The 12,086-nt window shown below is 40.3% G+C and overlaps 1 protein-coding gene across 3 annotated transcripts in view; it reads left to right on the top strand.

The window, feature by feature from the left end:
* The window catches only part of CNTLN (centlein), a 578,743-nt gene that overhangs the window by 315,426 nt on the left and 251,231 nt on the right, over positions 1-12,086 (top strand). For all 3 annotated transcript variants that reach the window (XM_077249936.1, XM_077249945.1, XM_077249954.1), the window contains one exon: positions 9,005-9,105. In XM_077249936.1, coding sequence (XP_077106051.1) covers positions 9,005-9,105 — 101 coding nt within the window. The remainder of the gene's footprint in view (positions 1-9,004; positions 9,106-12,086) is intronic.

Raw genomic sequence — 12,086 nt, 5'->3', positions numbered from 1 at the left:
GATGGGGGCAGCCGCAGAGACTAACTGCGCATGCGCCAGATTCCCAGCCCCGCAGTGTGAATAAATCATAACACACTGCAGGGCGGGATCTTGGGCCTCCGCTACACGCATGCTCAATATTAGTACATCAGCTGATGTGAGTTCCAGGGCAGTGCGCACAGCCAAAAAATGAGAACACAGCGCCAGTGACGTAAGGAAAAACAGGAGGCGGTGCACTGAGGGGATGATGGACGGCTGGGAGGTGGTTGAGTCAGAGGAAAAAATGCACCCCCCGAACTCAATACAGGTATGGCGTGCAATTTATAAAAGTGAATATTTCAGCGTTATTAGGGAGCAAAAACATAAGAGCCACCAATGCAGTCTTAGTGGGTGGGTCTTTTACCTTAATAGGCCCTGGGGGGTGACAGGTTCCCTTTAACCCCTTTCTGAAATTAGATGTACTATCCCATCGAGGTGGTATGGGCCCGTATGACCACTGACAGGATAGTACGTCTAACGCGATCAGCCGCGCTTACGGGGGGATCGCTGTTGATCGCGGCCGGGTGTCAGCTGACTATCACAGAGCACTGCAATCAAACATGATCACAGCATTCCGGCGACATAGGGAAGCATCGCCCAGGGAAGGGGCTTCCTGCATGCTTCCCTGAGATCCTCGGAGCAACGCGATGTGATCGCGTTGCTCTGAGCGTCTCCTCTGTCCTCCTCCCTGCAGGCCCCGGATCCAAGATGGCGACGGAGCTCCTTCCGGGTCCTGCAGGGAGGTGGCTTGCAAGCGCCTGCTCAGAGCAGGCGCCGGCAAGCCTCCTGCAGTGGCTGTCAGATCGCTGATCTGACACAGTGCATTGCAAAGTGTCAGATCAGCGATCTGACACTTTACCATTATGTCCCACACTGGGACAAAGTAAAAAAATATATATATTTACATGTGTAAAAAAAAAAAAAAAAAAAAGAAAATCCTAAATAAATAACAAAAAATATATATATTGTTCCAATAAACACATTTCGTTATGTAAATAAAAACAATAAAAGTACACATACTTAGTATCGCCGCGTCCATAACGACCTGACCTATAAAACTGTCCCACTAGTTAGCCCCTTCAGTGACACCATAAAATAAAAAAAACTAGGCAAAAAACAATGCTTTATCATTATACCGTCGACCAAAAAGTGGAATAACACGTGATCAAAAAGACGGATATAAATAAGCATTGTACCGCCGAAAATTTCATCTTGTCCCGCAAAAAACGAGCCGCAATACAGCGTCATCAGCGAAAAAATAAGTTATAGCCCTCAGAATAAAGCGATGCAAAAATAATTATTTTTTCTACAAAATTGTTTTTATTGTATAAAAGTGCCAAAACATAAAAAAAGATATAAATGAGGTATCGCTGTAATTGTACTAACACGATGAATAAAACTGCTTTATCAATTTTACCACACGCGGAACGGTATAAACGTCCCCCCAAAAGATATTCTTGAATTGCTTGTTTTTGTTCATTCTGCGTAACAAAAATCGGAATAAAAAGCGATCAAAAAATATCATGTGCCCGAAAAGATACCAATAAAAACATCAACTCGTCCCGCAAAAAAACAAGGCCTCACATGACTCTATGGACCAAAATATGGAAAAATTATAGCTCTCAGAATGTGGTAACGCAAAAAATATTTTTTGCAATAAAAAGCGTCTTTTAGTGTGTGACAGCTGCCAAACATAAACACCCGCTATAAATACCCGCTATAAATAGTAAATCAAACCCCCATTATCACCGCCTTAGTTAGCGAAAAATAATAAAATAAAACAATGTATTTCTTTCCATTTTCCCATTAGGGTTAGGGTTGGGGCTAAAGTTAGGGTTGGGGCAAAAGTTAGGGTTTGGATTATGTTTACGGTTGGGTTAGGGGTGTGTCGGGGTTAGAAGTATGGTTAGGGTTGGGATTAGGGTTAGGGGTGTGTTGAGGTTAGGCGTGTGTTGAGGTTGAGATCAGGGTTAGGGGTGTGTTCGAGTTAGGGGTGTGGTTAGGGTTGGGATTAGGGTAAGGGTTGTGTTGGGGTTAGAGGTGTGTTGGGGTTAGAAGTGTGGTTAGGGTTGGGATTAGGCTTAGGGGTGTGTTGGGGTTAGGGTTGGAGTTAGAATTGGGAGGTTTCCACTGTTTAGGCACACCAGGGGCTCTGCAAATGCAACATGATGTCCGATCTCAATCCATACAATTCTGCGTTGAAAAAGCAAAACGGTGCTCCTCTTCCGATCTCTGCCGTGCGCTGTGGTTTACCCCCACATATGGAGTATCAGCGTACTCAGGACAAATTAGACAACAACTTTTGGTGGTCTATTTCTCCTGTTACCCTTGGTAAAATAAAACAAATTGGATCAGAAGTAAATTTTTTGTGAAAAAAAGTTAAATGTTCATTTCTTTTTTTACAGGAAAGATATATATCTTGGTACCGTGCTAGCCAGTAGATAGAAAAATATTTAGAATTGAGAGTCCTCAGTGGTTGATACCTTTTAATGGCTAACTGAAAAGATGGTAACAAATTGCAAGCTTTCGAGACTACTCAGGCCTCTTCAGTGTCTTGTGCATAAATATGTAATTCTCCAGAATTTCTTTTAGTCTATGCCTGATGAAGAGGCGTGAGTAGTATCGAAAGCTTGCAATTTGTTACCATCTTTTCAGTTAGCCATTAAAAGGTATCAACCACTGAGGACTCTCAATTCTAAATATTTTTCCATTTTTTTTTTAAACATTCCAAAAATTCCTGTGAAACACCTGAAGGGTTAATAAACTTCTTGAATGTGGTTTTGAGCACCTTGACAGGTGCAGTTTTAGAATGGTGTCACACTTGGGTATTTTCTATCATATAGACCCCTCAAAGTGACTTCAAATGTGATGTGGTCCCTTAAAAAAAAATGGTGGTGTTAAAATGAGAAATTGCTGGTCAATTTTTAACTCTTATAACTCCCTAACAAAAAAAAAATGTTGGTTCCAAAATTGTGGTGATGTAAAGTAGACATGTGGAAAAATATTACTTATTAAGTATTTTGTGTGACATATCTCTGTGATTTAAGGGTATGAAAATTCAAAGTTGGAAAATTGCGAAATTTTCAAAATTTTCGCCAAATTTCCATTTTTTCACAAATAAACTCAAGTAATGTCAAGGAAATTTTACCACTAACATGAAGTACAATATGTCACGAGAAAACCGTGTCAGAATCACCGGGATCCATTGAAGCATTCGAGTTATAACCTAATAAAGGGACAGTGGTCAGAATTGTAAAAATTGGCCCGGTCATTATCATTCAAACCACCCTTGGGGGTAAAGGGGTTAATGTCAGAAAAACCCACAGTGGTCACAGAAATAACTTGAATCTGACAAAAGTAATAATAAATTTTAAAAAAATCTAGGAAAATTAACAAATGAAAGTCAGACATTGCTTTTCAACCGTACTTCCACAGAATTTAAAAAAAAAAAAAAAATGAAGCTCCTGAAATAGGCCTGGACAGAAATGATATTAACTTAATATTTTGTTGTACAACTTTTTGAGGCAATAAACTGCAACCAAACGATTCCTGTAACTGTCAATGAGACTTCTGCACCTCTTGACAGGTATTTAGGCCCACTCCTCAAGAGCAAACTTCTCCAGTTCTCTCGTGTTTGAAGATTGCCTTTTTCCTGACAGAATTTTTCAGCTCTTTCCAAAGATGCTCAATAGGATTTAGGTCAGGGCTCATAGAAGGCCACTACAAAATAGTCCAATGTTTTCCTCTTAGCCATTCTTGGGTGTTTTTAGCTGTGTGTTTTGGGTCATTATCCTGTTGCAAGACGTGCGATTGAGACCAAGCTTTCTGACACTGTGCAACACATTTCTGTCTAGAATCCCTTGATAGTCTTGAGATTCCATTGTACCGTGCACAGATTCTAGACACCCTGTGCCAGATGTAGCAAAGCAGCCCCAGAACATAACAGAGCCTCCTCCATGTTTCACAGTAGGGACAGTGTTCTTTTCTTGATAAGCTTCATTTTTCTATCTGTGAACATAAAGCTGAGGTGCCTTGCCAAAAAGTTCCATTTTTGTCTCATCTGTCCATAGGACATTCTCCCAGAAGCTTTGTGGCTTGTCAATATATAGTTTGGCAAATTTCAGTCTGGCTTTTTTATGATTTTTTTTTTTCAACAATGGTGTTGTCGTTGGTCTTCTCCCATGAAGTCCACTTTGGCTCATACAACGACGGTTGGTGCGATCTGACACTGATGTTCCTTGAGCTTGAAGTTCATCTTTAATCTGTTTAGAAGTTTTTCTGGGCTCTTTTGTTACCATTCGTATTATCTGTCTCTTTGATTTGTCATCAGTTTTCCTCCTGTGGCCACGTCCAGGGAGGTTGGCTACAGTCCCATGGATCTTGTAATTTCTGAAGAATATGTGCAAGTGTAGTCACAGGAACATCAAGCTGCTTGGAGATCGTCTTATAACTTTTACATTTAACATGTTTGCCTATAATTTTATTTCTAATCTCCTGAGACAACTCTTTCCTTCGCTTTCTCTGGTAAAGAGATAAATGGCACAGTGAGTATCTGTAGCCCTTTATACAGGCTCACTCACTGATTCCAAGATTGTAGACACCTCTGATGCTAGTTAGTGGACACACCTTGATTTAACATGTCCTTTTGTCGCATTATTTTCAGGGGTACCATCATTTCTGTCCAGACCTATTTCATGAGTTTTATTTTTTTTTTATTCTGTAGTAGCATGGTTGAAAAGCAATGTCTGACTTTCATTTGTTCATTTTCATAGATCTTTTAGTTATTATTACTTTTGTCAGATTCAAGTTATTTCTGTGACCATTGTGGGTTTTTCTGTCATTAAACGAGGGGTACCAACAATTTTGAGCACTTGCGTGTATTATATTTCCTGTGTTTGCTAGGTGGGGAATTAGTATGGAATACATGAAGATTACAGGGACATTAAAACATATTCCATGTAAACAGGTGTATATTATATTCACTGTGTGTGTTGGGTAGGAAATGAACATAAAGTATATGTAGATTACAGGGGACTTAACACATCCCATATAAACAGGTGTATATTATATTACCCATGATTGTTAGGTGGGGAAAGAACATGGAATATGTGCAGTGTTTTGCATTTTTACATTACATTGTGGATTTAATTATCTCAGTTTGTGAAAGTCATCATACTGTTTGGGGGCTACTATACTGTATGGAGGGCTTTGTGGGGCCATCATATTGTGGGTTTAGGGCTGCTTTGAGTCACAGTTTGGCATCATACTGTGTTGGGGGTCACCATATTTTGCCAGGTGATACAGTAGGGTCATCATACTGTTAATCTGGAGGGTGCGATGTTGGAATTCTCTGTGTGTATATACTGTACTGTATGTATATACTGTGTTTTGGGGGTCACTTTTGTTTGCCCCTTCATTGCTTTTAAAGAATGACACAATCTATAGATCCAATAGGAGAAAAATTACTTGTAAGGGTTGCAAAGTTGTGAGATATGCACTTTTTTGCACCCCACTGAATATTATTATTTTCCTTTGGTGTGAGTGTGTCCTAATTACTGCCTCACTTATTCAACACATTACGCAATTGAAAGAAAAAAGCCAAAGGGGAGAAAATGTCTTACCACTGTAAACATGAGATTCCTTTGCCGTCCTGTACGGTATTATTTATGCAGCTGGCTTTTTTCTGTTCATCGTACAAAGATTCTGTGTGTTAAAAACTTTAGGTCTTGTCTTCTCTCTCTGCTCCAAGATCTATTGCAGCCTGAAATCAAAATACACATTAATCCGCTATCAATAAGAAAAATCATTGCTCAACTTGAAAAACGGTGCCCCGCCGAGTGTGACCACTACAGACATGATTTTCAGACTTTGAATTTAATGAAGTGTAATACATTTTTATATGCTCATTTCCAATTCATCTAGACTGCTAATAGGTATTAGGAGTAATAAATCTCTGTTGCTAAAGTCCGTGGTGAATATTTTGACTTTGCATAATTTTTGAAACCATACTGTTAACGTCAGTCACTTTAGGGTTTCATGAAGATGAAGTTGAAAGAAATGAAAGCCCTTTATGTTCTGTATGTGTCGGACATTTTAAACTATATTTGTTGCATTGTATAAATGCATAACATTTTGGCCTTTAAGTAGGTGTACCTGTAGTTGCATACAATGTAACATTTATAAAAAAAAGGCAGAAGAAAAAGAAAAATGCAGCACACAAAAATATTTCCAAGAACAACTTCTTTTTGAAAGACCAAATTTGATCAAGGCAAACTGCAGTTTTGGAAGAATCGGCACACTCCGTCCATATCACTGAAGCTGCGTATGATCCCAGCCTTTTGCTTCTCTGTAGCAATTCTGTTTTAGGTCTGTCCAAATCTGGAAAGACTTTGTAAGTGATGAAAAAGGTATTTCTATCCTTTTCTAAAATAAAAAAAAAAACATATACTGTTCTGATGCAGCTGAAGAGAAAACCAGTTACCGTATATGTTGCTTTGTATTTCCAGCTTATTTTACTATAATGTACAGATTGTCACTACTTAGACCACCTCTTGTCCCCACTGCAGTTCACAGTCTTAATTCCCCAGATTTTTTTCCCTGGCATGGGAGGAAATCCATGCACATGCTATGAAAACATAACTGTTACAAGGGTTGTCCCATTAGCAAAGTACATTTTAATCAATAGATCTTGGATTGATAATATAAGGGCTAATTCTCACATGCGAGAAACTCGGATGAGTCTCGCACGTCAATATCCGGCATATATACTACATGCAGCCACACGCTCCGCTCCTGAGTGTCGGGTGCAGTGCCGCATATTGACGTGTGAGACTCATCCGAGTTTCTCGCATGTGAGTATGAGCCCTAAGTTCCACAATTGGATGCGTTTAAAAATGTTCCTGTTCTGAGATAATCTTTTAACTTAGCCCCTTCTATGTACTTTGTAATGGCTGTGTCCAACCATGCAATACTATTCCATTTCACGGTCCGCACATACCACAGGATCTGGTCAGGGGGTAAAGCCCATAAGTCACTTATGATAAGTGAGTACACAGACAAAACGGTAGTGGCTCACATCTGCTGCTTTCTGAAGTAGCACAATTCCCTGCCTGTATTATCACAGTAGTTAGTGTTAACACTGCGTCACTAGTCCTGTATGGGCATCATAACGTAAGACATCTAGGCTCAGTGGCTGTGGACCCTGGGGTATGTGCCTACCATGAACTGGATCAGCTCTGCATGGTTATCACTGCAAATAACAGCATATATCAGAGGCTAATTTAAAAAATAATCTCAGCATAGGAATTTTTGTCACTCGAAATGCGTCAAAAGATGCCTGTTTTCTCTTTTTTGTGACCATACAATTTTAATATTTGCCTTATGTACCTTGGATGATACAATTCACTTCTTTAGATTTCATCTGTGAGCTGGGTTTTTCTTCTTCCTAATAACTATTGGTTGCATGAACTCCAAGAGCTGTCTCGCCCTACTCCCCCCAAATACAGGAAAGCTTGGCCAAGCGTCTTTGTTCTGTATGAGAAACCTGCTAGGAGATGACTATAGCAGTGGCTTATCTCCCAGAAAGCAAAAGGATCAACTGATAAAACAGGCTAGAACCTTCTCTACCCAACATTATCTGTCAGGAAAGATTCGAGAATCCATTAGGGCTCATTCAGACGTCCTTTTTTGCGTACGAGTGCTACCCATGTTTTTCACAGATGGCATTTTTATTTACAATAGTGAATGGGGTCATTCACCTGTATGTGCTTTTTCACGGAATAAGCAGCCAGCACAAAATTGAGGATACATGTCCGATTTTGATCCAGGCGTCGGATCAGTATCAGCAATGCAAGTCTATGGGTCCATATAATAATCATCACTCGAATGGCATCCGAGTGCGGTTTGAATTTTACAGACTGTGAGGGTACGTGCCCACAATCAGGAAATAGCAGCGCTTTGGAAGCAGTGTATTTTTGCTGCGTCCAATCACGCAGTTTGACATGCTGCGGCTAGTAAAACCGCCCTGCGGTGAGGTTACGCAGCGTCAAGTAGAAGCACAGTGGGCATGAGCTTTATAGAAATCCCATCCACTGTGCTTGTAACCTAGAACACAGCGTTTTGGATGCAGCACAGGTGAGCTGTGTCCAAAACACTGCTATTCCGGATCATAGGCACATATCCTTAGATGGTGAATAGTAGAAGGTGGGGAAAAAACATTTTTTCCACTTTTGATAGAAACTGACTCAACTCTGATGAAACGTAGTCTATTTTTCCCATATTTAAAAAAAATTGAGGTCTGAATGCGGCCTAACACACATCTTATTCTGCTGATTTGGATGACTTTAGTTTGATGCATATGGAGCCTTTATCCCTGGTTGGAGTGAAATGAAACACCCCAGCACTGTACGTGCTAACCAGTACCTACCGTGCTAACATTTTCACATGGTTTCCACATACACCCAGCAGCAAGACCCCGAAAAGATTGCATGCAGGCAGTAATAAATTGCAAGCAGTATTGCATAGAACGTCGGGTGAACAATAGAAAAACCAAATGAATTGCGTGTTGTCAGTATTTATAAAAGCTCTTATCAGGGTAAAACTAGAATGGTGACAGGTGCATATTTGTGTCATTCATGTTTCACTTTTTTTGTAAGTAGCAAACAATTCCATTTTTTGGCCATATAAAGGACGAGTGCAAAACAGTAAATCCTATCAATGATGGTTAAGGATGCAATATTTCTTGAGAAACTTAACCTGTTTGTCAAAACGTTCAATTACATGGAAGCTTTGGAATTCTATCTTATAGATAACCTTTTTATCTTAAAGATTTGAAGGAAAAAAAAAAGTCTTTTATCATGTGAAATAATCTGCAATATATCTTCCACTAAGTAAAGAACATAACGCTTTCATATTCTACATGTTCTGCGCTTAAAATTTTATTGCCACTTTGCAGTGATTTAATGACCATTATGTGAAACTCTTACAGATTGAACTTGGAAGAAGAAATAGATCAGCTTAAAGTGCAGGCTTCAGTAGACCAAGCCACGATACAAGAATTAAATGTTTGTCTTCAGCAAGAACGAGAAGGTACAGTTTTTATGTTTGTACACAGAATAATCTTCTTGCTCTCATACTTCTACAATACAAGCCCAGACGTTTGATTGGCCTGTAATGTGACCTCCCTTCAAGTCGTCGTTCACACAAAAGGAGGCAAACACAATATTGAGTGCTAAAAGTATGCAAACTTGCAAAGAGAGACATTTTAATTATTGCCTTTATGGTTATAGGGCTGTTGTTTGTTTAAAGGGCTTATCCGGCACCTCTTACACTGACATTGGTTGGTGAGAGCCGCTGCTGACGTTGTGTCATATGGTTAGGACATGTGCATGATGTATGCTGACTGGGCACGGGACCTGGTACATACCTGTTGATACAACATCATCAACGTCCCTTACAAAGTATGATGTGCTGGATCCTCCCCTTTAAAGGGAACCTGTCATGTCAAAAAAACACTGTTCATCTGCAGCTTAATAGCATTGTGAATCTGTGCAGTTGTCACAATGAAAGCCCAGCTTCTGTGAGGAAATAAAACTTTATTCTTCCTGGCAGCCTCCGGCTTTGAGTCATAGAGGCGAGGTGTCAAGTCAACACTCAGAGGTAGCTGTAATCACACCCCGGGCACTGAATGACTGCAATCTCTGTATTGATGCATTGCTGAGCTGGCTATCAGTCAGTACCATGGCGTATTTACAGCCGTTGGCTATTTACTGAGCGGTGGCTGAAGCCGCTATGACTGAATGATGATCACACAGAACACGTCACTCTACTTGATTTGAAAAGAGGTGCACGGATATGAGATCACGCCACACTTAAAACATACAGAATCACAGCACTCCTTAGAGGAAATGAAATGATGGAGTAGATAGTAACAAGTGGTCCAAAGCATCAATTTTATTTAACATTTCGATCAGACAAGAATTTATTCAGAATCATAAGGCTATGTGCACACGTCCGGAATTGCCACGGAAATTTCCACGGCAATTCCGCAACTGTGCCGCGGGTAAAACGCATGAGGAATTGGCATGCGTTTTCCTGCTAAAAACTAACGTTTTACAAGCGTAATTAGCTTGCAGAATGCTAGCGTTTTCCAAGCGATCTGTAGCATTGCTTGGGAAACTGATTGACAGGTTGGTGACACTTGTCAAACAGTGTTTGACAAGTGTGACCAACTTTTTACTATTGATGCTGCCTATGCAGCATCAATCGTAAAAAAAACCCAGAATGTTAAAAATAATAAAAAAAATAAAAAGTCGTGATATTCTCACCTTCCGGCGTCCCCTGCAGCCTTCCCGCTCCTCGCGATGCTCCCGGCAGCTTCCGTTCCCAGTAATGCCTCGCGGCAATGACCCCAGATGACGTAGCGGTCTCGCGAGACCACTAAGTCATCACAGGTCAGTGCCGCAAAGCATCCCTGGGAACGGGAGCATTGCAAGGAGCGGGAAGGTGAGAATATCACGATTTTTTTATTTTAATCCTTTTTTTTTTTTTTTTTTTACAGGTACATGGTTCCCAGGGCCTGGAGGAGAGTCTCCTCTCCTCCACCCTGGGTACAAACCGCACATGATCCGCTTACTTCCTGCATGGTGGGCATAGCCACATGTGAAAAGTAAGCGGATCAATGCATTCATAATGTATGCGGAATCCCTGCGATTCTGCACAAAGAATGAACATGCTGCTTTTTTTTCCGGAATGCAATTCCGCCGCGGAAAAAAAACGCAACATGTGCACAAAAGTTGTGGATTGCATTCTAATAGGATGCTTAATGTATGCGTTTTTTACGCGGTTTTATCGTGTTTTTATAGCGAAAAATCCTGAACGTGTGCACACAGCCTAAGGGTCACACATGTGCACACGTCAGGATTTCTTGCAGAAATTTCCTGAAGAAAACCGGAAATTTTCTGCAAGAAATCCACATTTTTTTTTTTTTTTTTTTGCGTTTTTTCCCGTTTTTTTGGCGTTTTTTTTTTTAGCATTTTGCAAGCGAAATTAGCTTGCAGAATGCTAAAACTGACTGACAGGTTGGTCACACTTGTCAAACAGTGTTGGACAAGTGTGACCAACTTTTTACTATAGATGCTGCCTATGCAGCATCAATAGTAAAAGATAGAATGTTTAAAAATAATAAAAAAATAAAAAAAATGGTTATACTCACCTGCAGACAGCCGATCTCCTCAGCGGCGTCCATTCCTATAGATGGTGTGTGTTTGCAATCACAAGACCGCGACGTCATCGCAGGTCCTTCACACACACCATCTATAGGAATGGAAGCGGCAGCATGCACTGCTGAGACTCCGGGGCCATCAGAGGGTGAGTATATCACTATTTTTTATTTTAATTCTTTTTTTTTACCAATTATATGGTGCCCATGGTCTCCTCTCCTCCACCCTGGGTACCAACCGCACATGATCTGCTTACTTCCCGCATGGTGGGCACAGCCACATGCGGAAAGTAAGTAGATCAATGCATTCCTAGGTGTGCGGAATCCCCGCAATTCCGCAAATTTAATGAACATGTTGCTTTTTTTTTCAGCGATGCAATTTTTTTCGCGGAAAAAAATGCAACATTTGCACAAGAAATGCGGAATACACTGTAAATAATAGGAGGCATATGTAAGCGTTTTTTTCGCGTTTTTATAGCGAAAAAACAAAAACGCGAAAAATACTGAACGTGTGCACATGGCAGAACAGTGGAGTGCATTGTTCTGAAGAAGGTCTTAAATGACTAAAAGCCTGAGGCTGCTGGGAAGAATAAAGTATATTTTCTCCAGGCAGCCGGGCCCTTACTGCGGCGGCCATAGAACTTCAGAGCGCTATTAAACCCACCTATACAAAATTTAACAGCGTTTTGTGAAATAACAGGTTCCCTTTAATTATCGTGCTATTCTCTCATATATAATGATTACATCTGAAAACGTTAAGAATAACAGAAGTTTTGTCTCATCACTCATGTCTTCTTACAGAAGAGTGTACAAATTACAATTTCTGCCTGGGGTATGTAATTCTTATTAG

This window comes from Ranitomeya variabilis, chromosome 1 (assembly GCF_051348905.1).
Source record: "Ranitomeya variabilis isolate aRanVar5 chromosome 1, aRanVar5.hap1, whole genome shotgun sequence".
Lineage (NCBI taxonomy): Eukaryota > Metazoa > Chordata > Amphibia > Anura > Dendrobatidae > Ranitomeya > Ranitomeya variabilis.
Note: the sequence above shows the minus strand (reverse complement) of the source record. Positions and strands in the feature narration are given on the sequence as shown.